The 21,230-nt window shown below is 45.9% G+C and overlaps 1 protein-coding gene across 2 annotated transcripts in view; it reads left to right on the top strand.

The window, feature by feature from the left end:
* GPAT2 (glycerol-3-phosphate acyltransferase 2, mitochondrial) overlaps nt 1-21,230 on the top strand; it is a 217,069-nt gene that overhangs the window by 194,377 nt on the left and 1,462 nt on the right. For both annotated transcript variants that reach the window (XM_069766604.1, XM_069766603.1), the window contains exons 16-21: nt 5-138; nt 443-520; nt 2,924-3,052; nt 3,914-4,037; nt 6,132-6,203; nt 21,034-21,089. In XM_069766604.1, the coding sequence (XP_069622705.1) occupies nt 5-138; nt 443-520; nt 2,924-3,052; nt 3,914-4,037; nt 6,132-6,203; nt 21,034-21,089 (593 nt within the window). The remainder of the gene's footprint in view (nt 1-4; nt 139-442; nt 521-2,923; nt 3,053-3,913; nt 4,038-6,131; nt 6,204-21,033; nt 21,090-21,230) is intronic.

Here is a 21,230-nt window from a genome sequence, read left to right as displayed (position 1 = left end):
GCAGCTTGTGCCATCCACGCGCTTCTGACTCAGCTTCCCAGCCTGTGTTTATTGGAGATTCTATTTAGCCAGGATGAGATGATTGAAATGATGATTTGCCTCTGCTCCTTGCTGCCCAAAAACATTTTACTACAGCCGGTACTACACATACTGTAGTATAGTATGCAACACGCAAATGCATAATTCTGCATAAGAGCTGTACACGCCAAACGATTCTTAACTTCCTGCTATCCATTCATTAGACCAATAAGAAAATGTTACTTAGAGCTGCATGCAGCCTTTATATTCAGGGCTGCCTCGACATCTGTGTATTCTGCACATTCCTCTCCCGTACCATATACATTGCACTTGATTACATTACATTTTTTTTTAAATATTTTTTTGTTTTGTAAAACATTTTTTATTATACATTAATTTTGTCATTGTCGTTGTTGTTTATCAGCCATGTCAGAACGTGAATCTTCTGTGCCAAGATATCCTGGACAAGCTGGTTCACTGCGGTCTTCTCTCTATGTATGAGGTGGGTTTATGAGAAGGGAGGCTGATTTACAAATCCTGTGACCAGGTGAAGTGCGCTCAGAGCCCCACCTTCTCCACGGAGAGGCATTATGGCGGGGACACGCCGACACAGCTGTTGACACTCATAGACATAACCCACACTATATATAATCCAATGGGTGAGTGGTTAAGCTCCCGGCTTACAGAATAGGAAGCTTGAGTTCAAGCCCAGTGAAAGTAAGCCTCCTGACAAAATTGCAGAGGAGGCAAAACACGCGTCGAGGTGTGGTTACAGACCAAATATCCCTTCCATCATGGCCACAGGTAATTGATTGTAAGATCTACTGACAGCTGTCACTGTGAACCAGTCTATCCACCTATGAACACTTAAAGTATATCCGCAATAACATTAGACATTTATTGTTGATATAGACTATATATTATCTATTATGACTTTATGCTGATATTCAGAATCATGGGGCTATCTGAATATTTATTTTTTCAGGATATTATGGTCTGATTTTTTAGTATTTCTGTAACTGTTTGTTTGTTCCATGTGTGACGGAATATAGTGCCCCTGTCGTTTCTTTCACTGTATTTTAACCTTTATCAGTATATTTAATAAAATTGGTACATTTTATCATTATTGATCGTGTTGCTCTTTCTATATCGCTATGGGTATATGTTTTACAATTCCTGTCTGACTTTTAGACCTTCCAAACTTCAAGGAAATCTGTCAGCAGCATCAACCCTCCTAAGCCATCTCTATGGGCATGTAGGTCATAGGAAGCTGAATTAAATGATGCCTTGATATCTGCGATTTGATGTCTTATTCCAGAGAAATCTACATTTTTCTTATATGCAAATGAGCTGTTCCAGGCTATGGGCCAGACACTAATCTGCCTCCAGAGTTTATTTTGGGCCAGGCACTAATCTGCCTCCAGAGTTTATTTTGGGCCAGACACTAATCTGCCTCCAGAGCTTATGTTGGGCCTGACACGAATCTGCCTCCAGAGCTTATTTTGGGCCAGACACTAATCTGCCTCCAGAGCTTATTTTGGGCCTGACACGAATCTGCCTCCAGAGCTTATTTTGGGCCAGACACTAATCTGCCTCCAGAGCTTATTTTGGGCCAGACACTAATCTGCCTCCAGAGCTTATTTTGGGCCAGACACGAATCTGCCTCCAGAGCTTATTTTTAATAAAAGGAGGCTTTATCAGTGAGATATGTGATGACTGTTCTCCTGATCTTTGATTATACCTGTCCCATCTGCAGTTTTCTCTCCGCTTCCATCTCACAGGCAGACAGGGTTACAATATTCTAGCAATACAGCAGAGCTGTGAGAGCTGCAGCTGCTAACCTGATTGTAAGGAGACAAAGTTCAGTTCTACTGTTCTGTGTTAGTTACACGTCTCACACTGGGAACTCATAAGGAAAACATTGATTTCTCTGGAATGAGACATCTGATCACAGATATCAAGGTATCATTTCATTCAGCTTCCTATGACCTACATAACCATATAGACGGCTTAGGAGGGTGGATCCTACTGACAGATTCCCTTTGAGCTGGCCATTAGTGATGAGCGAATATACTCGTTACTCGAGATTTCTCGAGCATGCTCGGGGGTCCTCCGAGTATTTTTTAGTGCTCGGAGATTTAGTTTTTCTTGCCGCAGCTGAATGATTTACATCTGTTCCCCAGCATAAGTACATGTGGGGATTCCCTAGCAACCAGGCAACCCCCACATGTACTTATGTTGGCTAACAGATGTAAATCATTCAGCTGCGGCAAGAAAAACTATATCTCCGAGCACTAAAAAATACTTGGAGGACGCCGAGCGTGCTCGAGAAATCTCGAGTAACGAGTATATTCGCTCATCACTACTGGCCATGCATGAGATGGGGATCTACAGACCTCCCAATATACATTGGATCAGCAGTCATGTGTTTTCAACATGGAGAGAAGTGTCTGGCAGCCGCTTATCTCCACTGAAAATAAAACAGGCTTTGAAATTCCACCTCTTTCCCTCCCCGACATCATCTGCTAAGAAAGAGTCGGGAAACCCAAATACACATGTGATGGGTAGCTGTTCCCTCTGAAATTTGTGGGTTCAGTGGTCTTTTATCCAAAGTGTATGGGGGGCTTTTAGCTTGAACTGTCTCAAAATACCACACATTTAGCAAAATGGCTCATGCTGCTTGATAAATTTGGTGCATCTTTGGTCCACATAGTTGCACCAAATTGTGTTGTGATTTTGGAGCAAAGCTTCGCAATTCAGGCCATGATGGATCACACCCCCTTGTCAAGCATGTCAAAAGATCTAATCTAAAACGCATAACTAATAATAAATCCGCTGTAGATGATGCTGGAATTCTGGTGCATGTAGCTCAGTGAATCAGCGGAGTTTCTTTTATTTTTCTCAGGATCCCAGTGTTCCTTCAGCCTGTGACACTGGGAGACGGCGTTTCGTTGACAAACTAACGTGGAAAGACGACGACTTGTCAGATAGCGACAGTGACTGCATCGGAGAAACCATGAAACGTCACTATAAGGTTACGGATCCTTATGGAGTGTTGGATCTGATCGTTATCTGTGATGTTTTTTAGTGGGGAAAAAATGTCTGCTTTTTTATTACCTTTTTATTTTAGTCAAAATATGGCCAACATTCAGTAGTGAATCATTTCACATTATATCTTTATAGTGATGAGAGTATTAAAAGGAATCGGTCAGTAGATTTTTGCTATGTAGTCTTGGATCAGGCTGAGACCCTGATTCCAGTGATGTGTGACTTAGCTTTGTGCCGCTGTTTAAAAAAAAATCATTGTGTTTTATCAGCAGAAGATTATCACTACAGGACTAGGTGTCATGTGCCTCTCAGTCATCTGCTTTGTGTAACCCCGACCACATTACCGATTGGCAGCTTTCTGTCAATATACAGTGTAGACTGGAAGCTGCCAATCTGTGATGTGGGCGGTTTCTACAGGGGTCAGCATTCTGAGATCTGCAGCGGAGAAAACAGGGATTATATCAAAATGACATCAAGCAGCCCCAGAAGTGACACATCACTGGAATCGGGGTCTCTGCCTCTACATGATGCTGCTCTCAGATTGCATAGCAAAAACCTGCTGGCCAATTCTATTTAAACGGCTGTATGTTATACTCCAGTTCACCTGTAGAGGCCACTGCAGGGAACATGGGCAGCCAATGGCAAAATCAACTGATCGTCCCATGTGTCACTGAGAGAGGCTTATCAGTATTAGTCCAGCACAGTCCTGGTAACAGTTCATCCAGAGATGACGAGCAAGAAAGGCATGTTATATTAGGTGTCTAACAAGGCTAATAAAGTAATTACAAATTTGAACCAAAAAAAATTAGGAAAAAGATCAGGCTAACTTGTATTTTTCTTGCAATAGTTGGGACGATCCAGTCATCATGCGGACTACTTTGTCTTCCTGTGTCACCTCCTGAATCCAGTGCTGAAGACATATGAGAGCGTGGCATTATTCCTGCAGGAGCATGGCGGCATGTGTGAGCACGGTATGAAGGCATAGGAGTGTAAGAAGAACTTGTATCACAGATAAATGGCCACCAAAGTGTTCATCTCTGTCCTCTGGCTGCTGTATTATCTGGTGCTAGTTCCAATCCATATTTTACCACCTGGGTGCCCACGGGGGATATTAGGCTGCTCATGGCGCCCCGTTTTGATGCAATCGTGGATTGCTATTGGAGTCACCATGACAGTTGGGGTCAACTAAAAGCTCGCCCCTGTTTTCCACCATCTTCGTCATCTCTTATGAATCCCAGGGGCTGAGCTTCATAAGACTTAATTGACAATATGCTGTGATGCAAAAGTATTACAACATACATGTGGTTTCTGGTTCAAGTGCCATTGGGAGACTAAAATATTTTTTTTAAAAAGTTTCAAACTTGTTTTAAAACTTTATTAAAAAGTTTTAATAAAGACCGCCCTTTTTCAATTAAAAAAAATAAATAATGATAATTTAAAAAAAAAAAAAAAACATTTTGGATATCGCTCTCCATAGGAAAATATATGAATATGGCCAAATTTGTGTTTTTCGTTCACCTTTCATCAGCAAAAAAAAAAAAAAAGGAAGAACAAGTGAACAATATTAAGTAGCCTAAAATGGTGCAATTAAAAACTGCAGCTCGCAAGAGTCACACCCTCACACGACTCCATCGAGAGAACTGTTCAAAAGAAGGTACGAGTGTCAGGAAATGGTGACACGAGCCAAAGTTTTAAAAAGTGACCCCCAGGATAATGTTACCAGGTGACTTTTGCCGCAAATGTCGTTATTTAGTGTATTATTTGGTAAGGGAAATGGCGCAATTCAAAACTACATCTACAAAAAACAAGATCTTTAAAACGTTATCTAGATGGTAAAATAACGTTATGATTTAAAGGGAAAAAATGAAAATAGGCTCAGATTGAAAGGGGTAAAAGATCTTTGGCCGCACATAAAGTAGTGGCATATCGCTAGATCTGGTGGCAGTCCGACCTCTAGACCCCTCACTGATCTGAGAATGTGGGGGTGAAGCAATGGTTAAATATTGTGGTCCTTCACAGCTTTTTTTTCTGCACAGTTACCTCATTAGAAAGGCACTATTCTGTATAGTGGGGGCAGGGGAGGACTAGAGGATTAGTACTGCACCCCTTCATTGTCAGGTCTCAGGGGTCGTACCCCCACTCATCATAAGGGTTCGCTCACCCTGCGAGTAGCATCCGATGAGTCTCTCATGTGAGAGAATGGGATACTGTATACAAATGACCGCGAGCGTGATCCAAGTGTCATTTAACCATGATCCCTTTCTCTCGCATGCGAGAATCGGATCACACGGAGAAGATGGAGACTTTAATTTTTCCCTGTCGGCTTATGTCAGACGGCACTGGGATGACATCCGAGTGCAAGCCAATGTTTTGCCCGACCCATAGACTTGTAAGTGTGCGCGTGGTCCGATATACGCTGCCCGTTGCAGCATGCAGACTGCACACAAATATAAATGCTAGTCGGCCTTGCTCCATAGTATAACACTGCAGCGAGTGCTCTCTGATGAAACGCATCCTAGTTATACGCTGGCTACATGCAAGTGTGATACCAAATCCTAGTAATGTGACATCACGTAACGAGATGGGGATAATCCTTTAACCCTGGGGTCCATGGTCACTTATAGTGTTGAAAAAGGCATTAAATGGCTTTTGTAAGTTGTAGATGTGTTTTGCTGATGTTGGCTTAACGTCAAAAGTGACAAGTTTTAGCTCTTATTTTATTCTCCCTGCAACCTGAATGTTCTGCTTTTTTTTTCTTCCTGAATCTACCATATGGTTCCAAAGATATGGCCTTTATGGTCTTTTACCAAAGGGGCGTGGCTCACACCACACCCCCTCGTAAAGATTATAAATATGATCACTAAAGCCCATTTCTTAGCAAAACCAAGTGTTACGTAATGTCGCCCTATAGGAATCGTTACACATATTGTAATACTTCTACATCTTGCGCCTCCATTGTTGAGGATTTTCATGGCGGTACGTAGCTATACTATTGCTGCAGCTCTGTAGGGGGCAGGTTCCATCGTTACATGAGTAAGAGAACTTATGGAGTGCTTTACTCACAGAGCTGGAGACGGACTATGTCACCCGGGTGCACCAGAACCTGCTGCAGGCGGCTACCGAGGACCGCTCAAATGGTGAGTTCACATTTGCTAATTTATAAAATATTTGAAGACACAAAAGCGCACAGAGAGGTCAAAAAATACTCTGTTGTAAAAAAAGTCACAGTAAATAAGCAAGTGCTAGTCAAAAAATGAAAAAATACAGGGTATTTAGTTAATACGTTTTTTTGCAAAAAAAAGTATGTTAAGCTGCTCCACCAATCGCAAAGGTATACCCATAATAGAGCAGTCCTGTCTAATGTATATAATCCCTATCTGATGTATTTAAAAACCTGATCATCTGTATAGTACCTGTATGAACAGGGCTCAGAGAGGAAATATCCACGTTGAACATGCGAGATGGAACAGCTACAATGCAAATGACCCACAGAGGAGTGGTGAACTCCCCAGTCTTGTAGAAACAAGAGAACAATTATAAAACTAAAAACACATGGGCCATCTGCATAGCGAACAAGTCTGTAGGAACCTGTTCACACCACCAAACAACTTGAAAACACAGAAGCGCACAGAGAGGTAAAAAAATACTCTGTTGTAAAAAAGTCACAGTAAATAAGCAAGTGCTAGTCAAAAAATGAAAAAATACAGGGTATTTAGTTAATACGTTTTTCTCTATCGCCTTTCATTGGGGGACACAGGAACCATGGGTGTATGCTGCTGCCACTAGGAGGCTGACACTATGCAAATAAAAAAGTTAGCTCCTCCTCTGCAGTGTACACCCCACCGACAGGAAGCAGGATATTCAGTTTAGCTTAGTGTCAGTAGGAGGTGGACACGGGTCTTTCATTAGACCCTTATCTACCTCAATGTGCGTCGTTCCTTTTCAGGTTTCCTGGAGGGATACAGGGTGAACAGTCACACCTGTAGTCCCACAATGCGGACTATGAGTACGGCGTGTACTGCCACCCCGTATCCTCATAGATCCCACAGCAGGACCAAGACCCTAGCACACAAGCGTGCTCAGAAGTCCGGTCCTGGCTCCGTCCCCCACCCACTCGCCCACCAGAGCCTGTCGGTTGGAGGAGACGAGGACGTCCATCAGCTCCATGGACGTCTGATATTTTCCCCAGAATGAGGTTAGTAAGGACGGCGTGGGATGTTTTAGGTGAGTATTCCAGTACCTCTGAGTCCTTCCTCAGTTCCAGGGCGTTCATTTGGGGGTCCCTTGGGATATTTTTCCAGGCTGGTTTTTCATTTTCACATGGGGCGGGGGTCTTCGCCCCATTCACATGGCAGCCGCGCTATGGCGGCCGCGCTGTTCTTGGCCTTACAGGCGGCCGCGCTGTCCTTTTTTCCCCCGGCCGCATTGTGCTCTGGCCTTGTGCGGCGGCTGTGTGGCAGCCGCTGCCTCTTTTCCCCTGCGGCCGCACTGTTTCTTTACGGCCGCACTATTCTGCCCGCTGGCAGCCGCACTGTTTTCTACGGAGGCACCGTTTCTTCTGGCGCGGCGGCTTTGCTGGCACTGCGCCGCTTCCTCCTCCGGCCACACTGTGCACTTTTGCTTCGGCACGGCGGCCTTGCAGGCAACCGCGCCGCTTTTTCCGGCGTCGGCACTTTTTCCCGCCGCCGCGACCCTTCCTGGCGGCCACCGGCCTCAAATTTAGGCCCCGGCTTCTACCGGGGCCTACTTCCGGCTTCCTCCTTCGGCCACACCGTGCCCATTTGCCGAGGCGCGGCAGCCTTGCAGGCAACCGCGCCGCTTTTCCCGGCGTCTGCAATGTTCCCGCCACCGCGGCCCTTCCTGGCGGCCACCGGCCTCAAATTTAGGCCCCGGCTTTTCCCGGGGCCTACTTCCGGCGCCGCGTCCCCTCCCACTTCCTCTCTCTCGAGCGGGCTTTTCTCCCGCCCGATTATCACGGCAAGCTCCGCCCACCGCCGCCATCTTGGTGCTCCTGAACGGTGGTTAAGCCCGCCCACCACTCCCAGGCAGCCACAGATACTTATTTCTGTGCCAGGAACGTTTTTCTTCGCCCATCTTAAGAGCGCAATTTTCTGGCATCCTCACAACTCCCCACTGGCCTGCAGGCAAGCTACATCGGACAAGAGAGTGCATCAGATGTGTCTGCCTGTTCTCCTAGGGGCTATCGTTCCTGAGGAGCATCTTCCAAGCCGTGCAGCCTTCCATCCGGAAACCGCAGCTTCTGCCGTGAGTACCTCTGCACAGACCCCCCCCCGCCCCCCCCCCCCCCGTCCCCTACTCTTCATACATTTCCCTCAGGGGCCCCTTTGGGCTAATTTTAAAGGTGGTCTCTCCCGGCCTCCTACTTTTTCCTGTGCCTTACTGAAACACTTTCAGGGTTCGTCTTGTAACCCCAAGCTTCCCTCAGGCAGGCCCGCAGCAACCCACATTATGTTCACCGCCTAAGACTCCCCTGCTGCTCCGCCTCAGAGCGAAGTCCCCTCCCCAGGCTGGGCCTCCCCTCTATCTCTATCAGTAGCGGATCTCACACGGGTGTCCCAGACCCTTGTGTCCGTGTTCGATCAGTTGCCCCTGCAGACTTCCGTAGTAGCCAGCGGGTCACTAGAAGCTCCGTCCGAGTCTTCCATGCAGGCCGCGAAAGATCCAGACGGGAACGCCGGTCTGAGTTCTCTTCTCGGTCCATCTCGCCCCACGGTCCTTCTCTGTGGTCGACTTCCTCCTGATCCCCTCCCCGGAGTCAGGCGAGGCCTCGGAGGATAATTTGGGGCCGAAGTTGAACCAAATCATAGCATGAGGGATATGGTTCAAAGCCTCATTGGAGCGTCCATTCTGACCTGTGGCATCAAAGATACCTCTACGGAACCTGCAGATCAGGCGGTTTCGTTTAGACGGTCTAAACTACCTCCCAAGGCATTCGCTCCTCATCCTGACTCGAGGAGCTACTGGCCAGAGAAAGAGAGAATTCGACCAGACGTTCTCAAAGAGACGAGCGTCTTGGAGTCTCATATTTCCTTCCTCCGGATCTCATTGCCAACCGGAACGAGAGGCGTTAGAGAACGACCTCTCCCTCTGTGGATCCGCCGACTGCTAGACTTGCCACCAACACAGTCCTCACGCTGTCCGGTGGGGCGAATCTGACAGATTCCATCGATAAGATCATGGAGTCCTTCGCGAATTCGGTTTTCGAAGCTGCCGCATCATCCCTGTGCCCGGCTTTCGCTTCCATTTGGGTTTCGAAGTATATCCAAAGGGGCTAAACAACTCCGTTGGGGAATTCAAGCCGGAGCTCCACCAGACTGGCTGGCGAAAGTTGCCACCCAGATTACTCGCTCTGTTTGGCTCAAGGGTCATCAAGAAGTCCCTTACGAGCCTGCCTTTTTCAAGGATCACGTCTTTTCGGTTCCAAGCTGGACTAAATTATCAAGGACGCCACTGGTGGCACCAGTTCTCTTCTTAGGCAGCAACTTCGGTCCTTTCGGCCCTCTTTTTCGTCGTTTTCACGGCATCTGACCCCTTTTTCGCAACAGCAGAGGCCACAGGCACGTTAAGAGAAGAAGGTATTCTTCGACTCACTCCTTCCTGGCGTTCCCGCTACTCCTAAGGTGGACTCTCCAGGACTGGGAATTCCACCTAGGCAGGACCCACGACTAGGCCCCAGCCCGTCTCCTAGGCCGGGCAGCCGTTCTCCTGTTCCCCAGGGACGTCTTTGTTTCCTCAACAGAGAACGCATGGGCCAGGGAACTTGTGTCCTCTGGAGACGAAATAGATTAATTTCACGGTCCTGGGATCGTTTTCTCTAATCCCAACCTCCAAGAGACCCCGTTCTAGTCCTGGGTTTCTTTACAGCCATTGTTTCCCTCCTTAAATCCGGGGTAACATTCCCGTCCCTGAACAGGAACGGACAGTTCACAGGCTTCTCTTCGAACCTATTTATACTGAAAGAGGACGACAAGGTTCGTCCCAGTGCCGATCTCAAATTGCTGAACACGAAGTTTCGTCTGAGACACTTCAGGATGATATTCCCTCGTTCAGTAATCACTTCCATGGAGGCTCAGGAATTTCGGTTTCAGGCTCCCGAAAGTCTATCCCTCTTTCCCGACACTCTAGCCGTTGCGGTGGCTCGTTAATAGGAAGAAGTTCCGTCTTGTTGCTCCAGGGTTCTCGGCTCCCCTCTTTTCTGATGGACCATAAAGGTCCGAAGGAGGTTGGTTGCAACACCGGAAGCAATTTTTCCCTTCGCCCGTTTCATTCAAGACTTCTTCAGCAGTCTATCCTATCACAGGAGGACAGGTCTGTCTTCTCTTTGCATCGTCCGATCCGTCTTTCTACCGGGATCAAACGGTTCCTCCACTGGTGACCGAGGTCTCTGCTTTTATCCCAGAGCAGATCCTTCCCAGCTTATCCTTCCTTCCAGTTTCCTGGCAGGTGGTGACGACGGTCGCCAGCCTTCTCGGCGGAGGCGTGGGGTTTTGTCACCTGTTCTTTTCATGGTTGTTGGTCGGCACAGGAGTGCTCTCTGCCGATCAATGTCCTCGAGTTCCGGATCTTCTTTCTGTCTTTCCTTCACTGGGTAAGGATTCTCAGCAGCCTGCCAATTCGAACCCAGACAGACAATGACACAGCTGTGGCATATGTCAACCACCAGGGGTGGACGTGGAGTTCTCTGGCCTTGGCCGAGATTCCAGGATCCTCCTTTGGACTGAGTCAACGGTCCTGGTGAGATCCTCAGTGCAGGTCACCGGCGTGGACATTTTGGCCGCCGTCTTCCTCAGCCGCGAGGGCCTCGTGGCAGGGGAATGGTCCTTACTTCAGGAGGTCTCTTATCGGATTGCTCTTCGTAGGGGGACTCCAGAGGTGGTCCTCACGGCGTCCCGATTGAGCAGGAAGGTCCCTCGGATCGTCCCAAGGTCCCGCGATTCTCTCGCAGTGGTGTTGACATTTTGGCCATTCCTTGGTCGCAGTTCCTGCTCCCCTATCGGTTCCCACCCCTTCCCTTGCTTTCCAAGCTGTCGAAAAAGATCAGGTGGGATGGGTGCCGGTCATTCTGATCGTCCCGGATTGGCCCAGGAGGTCTTGGTTTGCAGACATCGTCAATCTTCTCGCGGACACCCCTGGTGCCTTCCAAACAGACCCGATCTGCTGTCTCGGGGTCCAATCTGCCACCCAAATTATCGGTCGCTCAGTTTAACGGTGTCGCTGTGGACTCCACAGTTTTAAGAGCGTCCGGCCTTTCGGGCCGGATGAGTCACACTATAATCCAGGCTAGGAAGCCTTCGTCTTCTTCCAGGATCTACTATCGTACCTGGAAGGCTTACTTTCGTTGATGCGAGTCCAACTACTTGTCACCTATGTCCTTTTTCCCTGCCTTCCATTTGGTTTTCCTTCAGGCAGGACTGGATTCGGGCTTCGTTCTCCGTTCCCTAAAGGGCCAGGTTCCTGCGCTCTTCTTCCCTTTAAGAAGACTTTATCTTCTCAGCCACAGGTTAAGACCTTCCTTCAAGGAGTAGTCCACGCTTTCCCTCCATACAGGGCCTCTGTGGATTCACGGGATTTAAAGGTTGTGTTGTTGTTCTTAGGGGTTCCCCCCTTTGAGCCTCTCAGGGAGTTTTCCCTGTCAGTTCTATCTCGGAAGGTGGCTTTTCTCAGGTCCATCTCTTCGATCCGCCGCGTTTTTGAGTTGACGGCCTTTTCCTGCCGACCTCCTTTCTTGATTTTCCACCAGGACAAGGTGGTCCCAGGCCTCCGCCTTCCTTCCATTTCTCGAGATGGTTTTCATCTTTCCACCTCAATGAGGACATCGTTCTACCTTCCCTTTGTCCAGCTCCGACTCATCCTCTGGAGCGATCGTTTAACAGGCTGGACCTCGTCAGGGCAGTGAGGATCTCCCTGGCTAGCACGGCCGCTTTTCGAAAGATGGATTCTCTTTTCGCCATCCCTGATGGCGTGCGTAGAGGCCTGCCGGCTTCCAAGGCGACTATTGCTCGCTCGTTCAGAACGGCAATTTTGGAAGCTTACCGGGTCAAGCACAGAGGGCCCCCTCCTGAGATGAAGGCTCACTCTACCCGGGCAGTCGGCGCTTCCGGTGCGGTAAGTCACAGGGCTTTCGCTGACGGCTTTGCAAAGCGGCAACCTGGTCTTCCACCCACACGTTTCGCCGAACTACGGTGGACTCCAGCCTGGGCAGAAGGATCCTGCAGGCGGCAGTGATGAATCCTCGGACCTGATGGAAGTCTGTTTTTCCCACCCCAGGGACTGCTTTGGGACGTCCCATGGTTCCTGTGTCCCCCAATGAAAGGCAATAGAGAAAACAGGATTTTTAGTTGCTTACCGTAAAATCTGTTTCTCGGAGCCTTCATTGGGGGACACAGCACCCTCCCAAGTTGAACAGCTCTGTTTACTGGTTACGTTTGAGTTCTTTGAACACTCTTTGGGTGTTTGAATCTGTTAATCTGTGAAGCGCCGTGGATTTTGTTGGCGCTATATAAAGTTTATTATTATTATTATTATTATTTCTCTTTTACATGTTGCTTCTCCTACTGCTTTCTCACTAACTGAATATCCTGCTTCCTGTCGGTGGGGTGTACACTGCAGAGGAGGAGCTAACTTTTTTATTTGCATAGTGTCAGCCTCCTAGTGGCAGCAGCATACACCCATGGTTCCTGTGTCCCCCAATGAAGGCTCCGAGAAACAGATTTTACGGTAAGCAACTAAAAATCCTGTTTTTTTTGCAAAAAAAGTATGTTAAGCTGCTCCACCAATTGTCAAGGTATACCCATAATAGAGCAGTCCTATCTAATGTATATAATCCCTATCTGATGTATTTAAAAACCTGATCATCTGTACAGTACCTGTATGAACAGGGTTCAGAGAGAAAATATCCACGTAGAACATGCGAGATGGAACAGCTTCAGAGCAAATGGCCCACAGAGGAGTGGTGGACTCCCCAGTCTTGTAGAAACAAGAAAACAATTATAGAACCAAAAACACATGGGCTACTTGCACAGTCAACAAGTCTGTAGAAACCTGTTCACACCACCAAAAAACTTGAAGACACAAAAGCGCACAGAGATGTCAAAAATACTCTGTTGTAAAAAAGTCACAGTAAATAAGCAAGTGCTAGTCAAAAAATGAAAAAATACAGGGTATTTAGTTAATACGTTTTTTTGCAAAAAAAAGTATGTTAAGCTGCTCCACCAATCGTCAAGGTATACCCATAATAGAGCAGTCCTGTCTAATGTATATGAAATATTTGCAGATCTGCACTTCTGATTGCTATATCCTTTAGCTCTAGAAATCCACAAGCGGTGTTCATAAATGCCGTAGTCCCATTGTTAGCACATGGAAGGGAATAATGACAAATTTAAAGGGGCGCTGGTCTCTGCAGGTAAATGCTGTGTAAAACATGTGCAGGTGTCTTAACCCCTTAGTGACGGAGCCAAATTTTTGAAATCTGACCAGTGTTACTTTATGTGGTAATAACTCTGGAATGCTTCAACAAAGCCCAGTGATTTTGAGATTGTTTTTTCGTGACACATTATACTTTATGATAATGGTAAATTTAGGTTGATATGCTTTATGTTTATTTATTTAAAATTTCAGAAATTTGAAAAAAATGTTAAAAAATTTGCAATTTTCAAACTTTGAAAGATTATCCCTTTAATCCCGATAGTCATACCACAGCAAAACATTAATAAATAACATTTTCCACATGTCTGCTTTACAACAGCACCATTTGCAAAATGTTATTTTATTTTGTTAGCATTTTAGGAGGATTAAAAATGTATCAACAATTTAAATTTTCTTCAAGGAAATTTACAAAATGTATTTTTTTAGAGACCTATCCATGTTTGAAGTGAATTTGGGGGTCCTATATATAGGGAAATCCCCACAAGTGACACCATTTTAAAAACAGCACCCCCTGACATATTGAAAACTGCAGTCAGGTCATTTGTTAACCCTTCGGGTGATTTTCAGGAATTAATGCAAAGTGGCATGAGAAAAATGAAAATGTGTATTTTTATCACCTAAATGTCACTAACTTCTGAACAGGTTACTACAGCCGTCAGACTCTAAAGCCGCTATTTGGTCATGAATTTCCATGGCAAACATCAGGACCATGCAATCATGATCTGAGACCACCAATTGGGATAAAGAGGAAGCCTCCACAGTCTGTTAACCGTTTATAATGATGTAATCACTACTGACAGCAGCATCTAAGGGGTTAAATAGATTTGGATGGTGCAAACACTGATCATGGCTGATGTAGCAAGTTGTCAGCTATAGTGGACAGCTGACAGCTACTGGATTGTCACCTGTATGGGGATATAAGTCTCTTATATCTCAGGTCAGTTAAAAGGCGTATTGGCGGTCACTAAGGGGTTAAATGGATGAAAATGATGTCGCGTGCTGCCAATCATCGGAGCGGTGCTGGAGCCAGGAGCAGTCAGCACTCACTACTCAATGATCAGGCCCGAATCTGCAGATTAACGCTATGGCTGCACATAAATACATTTTTTCTTTTTTGGGAGCTGACGGGTTCTCTTTAAAGTGTGCTTCTATCTCCCTCCTCCCCCTGTACCCTATAGTGGCACCTTTGCTAATAATAATGTCAGCAGGTACCCATCATCTAAAGATCCAGCAATGCATCTCTGCTGCCGATTAGGGGAATGTTTAACAACTGAAGCAGTGACGTTCTGTTAAGGCTACGTTCACATTTGCGTTGTGCGCCGCTGCGTCGGCGACGCAACGCACAACGCAAATCAAAACGCATGCAAAAACGCTGCGTTTTGCGACGCATGCGTCCTTTTTTGCCAAAATTTGGACGCAAGAAAAATGCAACTTGTTGCGTTTTCTGCGCCCGAAGCTTGCAGCAAAAAAAACGCATGCGTCGCACAACGCAGCACAACGCATGTCCATGCGTCCCCCATGTTAAATATAGGGGCGCATGACGCATGCGTAGCCGCTCCTTCGCCCGACGCAAACACTCAAAACGCCAATGTGAACGTAGCCTAACAGCGCTGCTGCCGATCACTGACTTGATGCAATCAGTAGGAACGATGAGCACCGGCTGCTTTTAGTATTTTTTAAATATGCTATGGCGTGCTGAAAGCTGAAGTTGGAAAACTTATTTAGTGCATTCAACCTACCCCTTACCTTCTGGGGAATATGGCTATTTCCTTATGTTTAGTAGGTGGCTATGCTTTCTATAGGAAGGCATGGAGCTGACCGAGTCTGCAGTGTTTCTTGTAAGCATGGAGCTGTGCCGTTCCTGAGTAACATGCAACACTTGGTGTGATGTGCCGTCTTCAGGTGGAGTTAAAGGAACCCTTCAGGTTAATTTTATTACTGAAACTATGGCTGTATGGTGATCTGAAGTGGCAGCATTGAGCATTTCAGCTTCAAAGCCACATGCAAATTGGCCTGGAGGTGCATTGGGGGTCTGCAATATACCCTGGTGTCTTCAGGTTCAAAACCATTCCTTCTGCCCGATGTCTATAAGGGGCAATGTCCACCAGATGGACCAAATACCAGCCCCCATGCGCCTTCAGCCACAGGTACGCAGGGATTTGGCATTCTTCAGGGAAAGTTCTTTATGCCTTAAAAGTGGCAAGTCATTTCAACAGATACGGTACCTACCTCGCAGAAAGGGAAGTGGATTTTGGCTTTCACACGGCCCACAACACTAGTAGAATGAGATATGTGTCATGACAGATCAACCTTCTGTAGCTAAAGTGCATTTTCACAGACGCCACTCGTTGGACCCCTCTACTTCAAGGCTATTTGGTTAGGTGTCCATAAGGCTGCCGTCACACTATCAGTATTTTACATCAGTATTTGGAAGCCAAAACCAGGAGTGGGTGATAAATGCAGAAGTGGTGACATGTTTCTATTATACTTTTCCTCTAATTGTTCCACTCCTGGTTTTGGCTTACAAATACTGATGTAAAATACTGACCAAATACTGCTAGTGTGATGGCAGCCTAAGTCTGCATGCCGGGGTGTACAATTTGGCTGTGGACTTTCTCAGTCAAGTGATACTCTAACCAGGTGAATAGTTTCTTCATCTACATAGAAGAAAAAGTAGTGCAGCACAACCAATAATAGTTTCTTCAGCTAGTAGACTTCTCCAGATATTTCAGAGAAGGCCACTCCAGACAAGTACCTTTTGTGGTCCATCTAAATCGGAGGGTTCCAGTTTACATGGACAGATCAAGACCCATTTGTTCTCACAGTGGCCAACTTAGTCACTCCATAGGAAGGGTTCCACCTTCTTAACCATCTTTTGCCTTTCCCAAGCTACATTCTGGCCTCATATGGTCAGGTATGTTGATTTTATCAACTTTTTCAGACATACCTTGGCCTCTTCATCGATGGCCAAGGTCAGCTTTGCATTGTACTTTAGCTGCAGCTGCATGTAATTGCGCTTTAGTTGAAGCTGCCTTCCAAGATCACGAGGTCTTTTTGAATGTCATCCCGAATGACCTCAAAGCGTGGAAATATCATTGCAAAGGGGAAGGTCAGTTTTCTCTTGTGTGAGCACTGTAGTATCTAATTATTATGTTTCAGTCCTCGGAATCTGTCTTCTCTCCTGCCAAATTTTGAGCAGGGTCTGGGTCTAGCTTACTTCAAAAGGAAAAATCTCTGTCCTTTCAATTGTCTCACTGCATACTCCAGCATTTCATTCTCCGGTAAAGAACCCTGGAATCGTAAACGAGTTGTCCGCAGGCATTAAGGAACTGCAGACTGATGAATTGCGTCTTCTGACTGCATGTATGTGATTTGCTTACTCTCGGTCCCATGAAAACTAGACTCGCCCAGCTTCTATCAATGGAAGAGAGTTAGGAAAATCATATAAAAGAATGTAGATTACATACATGTGGTTGAGCGACTGCTATCCGGCACACGGCATAGAGGGGGGAGTCATGACATTTTGTATTAATAAATGTATCACTTAATATCGAGCAGAATTAAGTATTCACCAATATACAGTATGAGCACACACACAGCCCCCTATATACAGTTAGGTCCAGAAATATTTGGATAGTGACAAGTTTTGGCATTTTAGGTATTTAAGCCCATATTTATTATATAACTGTATCTTGAATATGTTTTGGTAAAGTGCAGACTCAGCTTTATTTGAGGGTGATCACATCCTAATTGGAGTAAGGGTTGAAAAATTGCAGCTCTTTAATATGTAGCTGCCTTTTTTTAAAGGGACCATAAGTAATTGGGCAACTATCTCAAAATCTCTTTAACCCCTTTCTACCATTGGACGGAATAGTACATCCGAGGTCAGATCCCCCGCTTTGATGCGGGCGCCGGTGGAGAGCCCGCATCAAAGCCGGGACATGTCAGCTGTTTTGAATCGCGATCCACCCGCACCTATTTACTAGTTAAATCCCACTGTCAAACTGACAGCGGCATTTAACAAACGTTTCCGGCCATCCGTCCGGAAATGCATGTTACCCCCATCATGTGATCGGGGGTCATCGGCACGTCGGCATGACAACCAGAGGTCTCCTTGAGACCTCTATGGTTGTTGATGCCGGATTGCTGTGAGCGCCACCCTGTGGTGGATAGTGTATTAAATGTAGCACAACGTGGGCAGCAGATGCAGTTTTACAATGCATCCCTTGCCCATTGCAGGGAGGAGGGGGCGGAGTTTCGGCCGCACATGTGCGGTCGAAAATGGCGGTCGCGACGCACACAAAAAAAAAAAGTTACATTGAACTTTTTTTGTGCGTCGCGTCCGCCAAAAACCCGACGTGTGGCCATACGTCACAATGCGTCGCTAATGCAAGTCAATAGTACAAAATTCAGGCGCACTACTCTAGCATAGCAAGTAAGAATATAAGCCGAGGTGCAACAAAGTGGTAAATACTAAATGGATAACAAAGAGAAGAAGAAAGCACCACTCCAAAGTTGCACACCACATGACTAAATAAATAACAATAAATAAAATATAAGACAGAAGGTTTTTGACACATCACACAGTTTAAAGCATATTTGAAAACAAACCAAAAACCAACACATAAACCTTATACCTAAGCAATAATGAGCATGTGATAGCTCAATAATAGTATAATGCCTGATCCAGGAATCTATGCTCATTTAAATAATTGCTAATGCAAGTTAATGGAGAAAAAACGCATCCTGCGGGCAACTTTGCAGGATGCGTTTTTTCTCCAAAGCGATGCATTGCGACGTACTCCTAACAACGCAAGTGTGGAAGTAGCCTTAGCTCAACTTCTATTTTGGGGGTGACAGGTTCCCTTAAAGGTCTGTCAAAGCATCACAAAGAAGGGAACCTAGCGTTTAGTGACGTCATCTCAGTTATGTGTTTAATCCAAAACAATGGCATGCAGTACCCAAATCACAAAAATTCAGGCACTGTCCAAATATTTCTGGACCTAGCTATATACAGTATGAGCCCCCATATAGCCCCCTACACACAGTATGTACCCCAACATAACCCCTCTATCTACAGTATAAGCCCCCATTTAACGCCTACATACAGTATGATCCCCCACATAGCCCCCTATATATAGGCACACATCACATACACATTTATAAAAAACAAAACAAACACCACATACTCACCTCGCTCTCATTGCCCCAGCGCTCTTCTCCAGTCTCTAGAGCACCGACTCTCCGTACAGCAGATGCACGCAATGATTGGTGGAGGAACGAGCCAGTGGCTCCATCCTCCACCAATGTATTCACCACTATATGAATTCTGAGGATGCAGGTAGCAGTTACATTGATGGACGGGCAGTGGAGGGCATGGTGTGGCCGGTGGGCCACCATTTTCCAGTCTTCGGCTGTCTTGGTCTGGACTAGAACAGGCAGAGGGCCTGATGTGGCCCATGGGCCGCGCTTTGCCCAGGTATGTGCTATGTTCATCAATGAGTCCAACAAGAAAAGGATCTTACAGTAAGTAGAAAAATACAATTTTTTTGTGTGTCATATTATAGAAAACTATTGTCGGACGAGACACACGGAGAAATAGCTGGATTTATTCTGAGATATCTGAATAGCTCACTATGAAGTCACAGCACAACTGCTTGGCTACAACCATATAGCACGCCAGCTATAACCGCACCCGCGGCGGCCATCATGCAGCTAGCCTCCGCAGATGGCACGGAGAAGCAACACTAGAAAATCAGGCACAGAGTCGGCCTTGTTACTCCAGTAATGGTTCAGTACACATGAATGGCGGCTTTACCGACCCAAAAGTCACTAAGTGTTTACAGCACAGAGTAATCTTAGTAATCGTGCGCTGCTGACCTAGTGCTGATGATTATACATGTTCAGAGCAAACACAAGAGTCCATGTATGTGTCTTTCTTCTTTGTTACTGAACAACCTGTTTGATAAGAAATTAATGAAATTTGTTTAACCAGATTTTTAGTTAGTGGAGGTCCTGCTGTTTCATCAAAGTATTCTGAAAATTAAATGCCCTAAGATTGTTCTTTATTTGCATGCATTAAGTAATTATACCTGGATGTGCTTTAAAGAGGACTCATCACCCGAGTGACCAGTTTACACTTCATTTTATTCCTGTTGCTCTTAAGCATTATTTTTTTTATTTTTATTTTTTAAATCCACCATACGGTTCCAGAGATATTGGCCTTTTTATGGCATTTATCAAGGAGGCGGGGCTCACAGGGTAATTATGCAGAGCAGCCTAAAGACACGCCCCAGAGGTTCCTGTGAGCCACACCCCCTTGTAAAGACCATGGAAAGTAGCCCTCAATAAACAGGCATGGTGGCGCAGTGGTTAGCACAGCAGCCTTGCAGCGCTGGAGTCCTGGGTTCAAATCCCACCAAGGACAACATCTGCAAGGAGTTTGTATGTTCTCTCCGTGTTTGCGTGGGTTTCCTCCGGGTACTCCGGTTTCCTCCCACATTCCAAAGACATACTGATAGGGAATTTAGATTGTGAGCCCCACAATCATAATGTGTGAAAACTGTAAAGCGCTGCGGAATATGTTAGCGCTATATAAAAATAAAGATAATTATTATCAGTTAACAGGCTGATATCTCTGGAACCGTACAGGGATTTATAGAAAACTGAAAATGATTACTCAGAGGAGCAGTGAGAAGAAATAAGGATAAAAACTGGTCGCTTCCGATCTATTCATCATTAGTAATCCAGTAAGCAAAAAAGCTGCGTTCGATGGGGCAGCTGGGCGAGTCACACTTTGGGCATGTGGTGCTTATTGAAAGATGACTTCGGGGGAAACAAGTGTGTATTGTGTAGCATGTGGCACCTCATTTACACTTCTGTGAACTCTTTAACCTTCGTCAGGCTCCATAATGTTACAACGTTAACAGGCTGCAGAGGTACAATTGTACCTTCATATATATTTTATTGAAATTTGGCCAATATATTCTGGACCAAAACTGCAGAGATGTCACGAAATTTCAGCCCTCTACGGCTTTTCGAAAAAAAAAAAGTTATTGCAATTTTAAAACGGAATAGTTACAATTGTACCTACTCAGCCGGACGAAGGTTAAACTTCGTTTATCAAAAGTGTCCAAAAGGAAAATTCGGCTTGGATGCTCATAGCAACAAATCACAGTGCAGCTTTCATTTAATTAACTACTGTGGTATAATGAATGCTGTGCTGTGATTGGTTGTCATGGGTAACCGTTTTCTTTTTAGACCCTTTTTGATAAATCTGCCCCTTTTGTTTTCATTGATTTGGGAGAAAAACTCAAAAGCACAACAAGTGCTGCGTTATCTGGTAGGTGATGCCTTTGTCACCTTGCCTCAGTGTGAGCTGGGCCCTAGCGCTCTACTGCTCACGTAGTCGCCAATATCCTACTGATGAGGAGGAGCGCGGGTTCCCAGAGAACACACAAATTAGGTGCCTTGATAAGTAGCAGTAAATGCAGGGTACTTAGCGCTGTCTGTTCCCTCTAGAGTGTGCGGAGCGTTCCCTGGTCGCCTGCGCTGTCAGAACATTCATCGATCTCGGAGTAAGTATCCACATCGGCTCGTTTATCGCCTCCTCCGCTTAGACTATTTCTACCATCTGCAGTAATTGATCACAATATTATTGTCGGGGCTCGGTTTGCCATCAGTGCAGCCGCAGCTCCTGGCGTACACAGCACAGTGGG

Source organism: Ranitomeya imitator, chromosome 4 (assembly GCF_032444005.1).
Source record: "Ranitomeya imitator isolate aRanImi1 chromosome 4, aRanImi1.pri, whole genome shotgun sequence".
Classification (NCBI taxonomy): Eukaryota; Metazoa; Chordata; class Amphibia; order Anura; family Dendrobatidae; genus Ranitomeya; species Ranitomeya imitator.
The sequence above is the reverse complement of the archived record's forward strand: the minus strand, read 5'-3'. Positions and strand labels throughout refer to the sequence as shown.